Below are 2,360 nucleotides of genomic sequence, written 5' to 3'. Positions count from 1 at the left end.
GCAGCAAAGCCCCCAAGGCGCCACCATGGCCCACACGTTCTCATCTGTACTCCACATAGACTTGGGCAATGCTCAGTGTCCAACAGATACTGCAGGGGATGAACCTACCACCTCCCTCTGTCTCACAAGGTTTAATCCACAGCATCTCCCCCAGCTGCTGGGAAGAAAGGGGAGCTGGTACCTCACAACCATCCCTAACCAACATCCCTCAGCAAGTTCACAGCTATCACCAAGCAGAGGGGAGAGGATGAGGAGCAGATTGAGTCATCCCCTGGTCTGCTGATGGAGTTTGGTGGAAAAGTCATCCTCTTCCACCGCCTGGCTTGGGAAGAGCACCGAGAGGCACCACCTGTGCCTGGAGCCAGCAGCCATGCTCACACGTGGGCAGAGAGGAGGAGGTCGTGCCCACACTCATGCACCTCATGGGTGCACTTAAAAAACAAACAAAAGAGGGAATTGTGAGTGTGGGAAGGGGTTTTCCTGAGACGGCAGAGAAGCAAAGGCCGCGTTGAACAGTCAGGGACAGCGCTGGTGTTGGAGCAGTCCTGCCTTAAGGCTGCAAGTGTTCCAGGTACTGCGGCAGCGGGTTCTCCTTCACGTACTTCTGAATGTACCAGCACGTCAGGTGAGCTTTCAGGTCCTCCTCCACCACAAAGTCCAGGGCTGCCTGCAAGCAACCAGAGAGGACACATGGTTTACAACCAGCACCTTCAGCCTACGCTCTCCTCTGAAGCTTCATGCGGGACCAGACTCCTGCACCCCACATGCAATGGGGGAGCTGGTTGCCCTCATGTACCCCCTGTGTGAGGCACATGGAGGGATGGGAGCAGAGCACAAACATCCTGCCACAGCCTCTATGGTGCCACAGCATCCTCACTTTAACCAGAGATGTGCAGGGACCCCTCGGGTAACCCTCAATGCACCCAGCCTGGTGGATGCTGCACTGCAGGTGACACAGCCACATCTAATGAAGGCCACCTTTGTCACCCATTTTCCTGGCTTATGGGGCCAGGGAACAGCTGTAACCTCAAAGCATCACCCCACAGTCCCCATCACCACTGTGCTTGTGGCTCCTCAGCTCTCCCTGCGTGGCTGCAGGCCTCAAAGCAGGGCTCGAGGGCAGGAAAAGGGCTCACGGGGACCTTGAAGCTTTGAGATAAGGGGTTCCAGCCCCCAGGAGAGTGGCTGCATCAAGGTGGGTGCAAGGTCTGTTTGCTGCAAGGAGGAAAAGCAGACCCTGGGTGAGTGGCTGGAGTATCTGGCACTCACCCAGCCCCTCTCACCACCAGAAAGAGGAATGTCTGACCACAGATTTCCATCAGCCACGCCAGCCGCCCCATCTCCCATTGGATCAGAGTCAGTTCCCATGGGGCACACATTCAATTCCAATAGGATGGGGCTTCAGCCAGGGTTTCTAGCCATGGCTTCTGCCCTTCTGGGTGGCTGGGGCCATACCTTGGCGAGGTGCTTGGCTATTCCTCTCCCTCGATAGGCATCTGGTACTTCCGTGTGCTGCAAGTCCACGATCCGCTTCCCCACGTATTCATAGAGCAGCACTGCCTTGTCGTGGCATCCTGGGGGGTGAGAGAGAGAGGTGAGGCTTGGGATGTCCCTGGGGAGCCCCAGGCTCCTGTTCCACCATCAGATGGAGCCCACAGCAGAGGATGAGCAATGGGCAGCTTTGGGACTGACACAACAGCCCTCGCGCCCATGGGAATGGCTGTGGTGCTGGATGGGACACTGCTGTTGGTGACACTTAGACAGCCAATTCCCTTCCCTCCATAGCAGAGTGTTTGTGTCACGGCATGAACCAGGACAAGACTTCCCAGCCTGGTCCTGCAGCATCTGGATAGACACATTTTGGGAGAGGTGAAACCCATAAACACACCGGAAAGCTCCCACGGGCGTGCGAGGGGGGTTGTGCACACACATTTACAGGCACACACTCACAGGCTTCCTGTTGCAACACCCTGACCTTTCTCACAGCAGCTCAGTCACAGGAAAAAAGACACTACAGCACACGTGTCTATCAGAGAGCTAATAGCTCCCTTTGGCTTCATCTGCAGAGCCTGAGCTTTGTCTTCAATGCAGAAGCAAAGACTTCCGTTCTAGAGGGCTGCTGCATTTAAAAGTGAGTTTCAGAAATGCAAGTTCCCAAAGACACAAGCTCAATTAGAGTAATGGGAACCTTTCCTTTCCCTCCAATAGTTAATGGAGGGGGAAAGGCCACAAGGTTTCTCTGCATTTACTCACTATATGCTTTCACTGAGCTCACTACTCCTTATTTCAATTGCATTTCAGCTGACAACTCCAGCCCAGTTCTGATCCCTGTATTTGAGAGGCACCAGGAACAAGCCCGT

General features: G+C 54.9%; 1 protein-coding gene across 1 annotated transcript; it reads right to left on the bottom strand.

Moving 5' to 3' along the window:
• Nucleotides 1-550: 550 nt before the first annotated feature.
• Nucleotides 551-1,574, bottom strand: NATD1 (N-acetyltransferase domain containing 1; the record flags this gene model as incomplete). The annotated part of the gene is made up of 2 exons (XM_010016937.1): nt 551-667; nt 1,456-1,574. Coding segments are annotated over 2 exons (236 nt in total), but the record flags the coding sequence as incomplete, so codon positions are not given.
• Nucleotides 1,575-2,360: the final 786 nt, after the last annotated feature.

This window comes from Nestor notabilis, unplaced genomic scaffold (assembly GCF_000696875.1).
Source record: "Nestor notabilis isolate BGI_N333 unplaced genomic scaffold, ASM69687v1 scaffold20886, whole genome shotgun sequence".
NCBI lineage: Eukaryota > Metazoa > Chordata > Aves > Psittaciformes > Psittacidae > Nestor > Nestor notabilis.
Note: the sequence above shows the minus strand (reverse complement) of the source record. Positions and strands in the feature narration are given on the sequence as shown.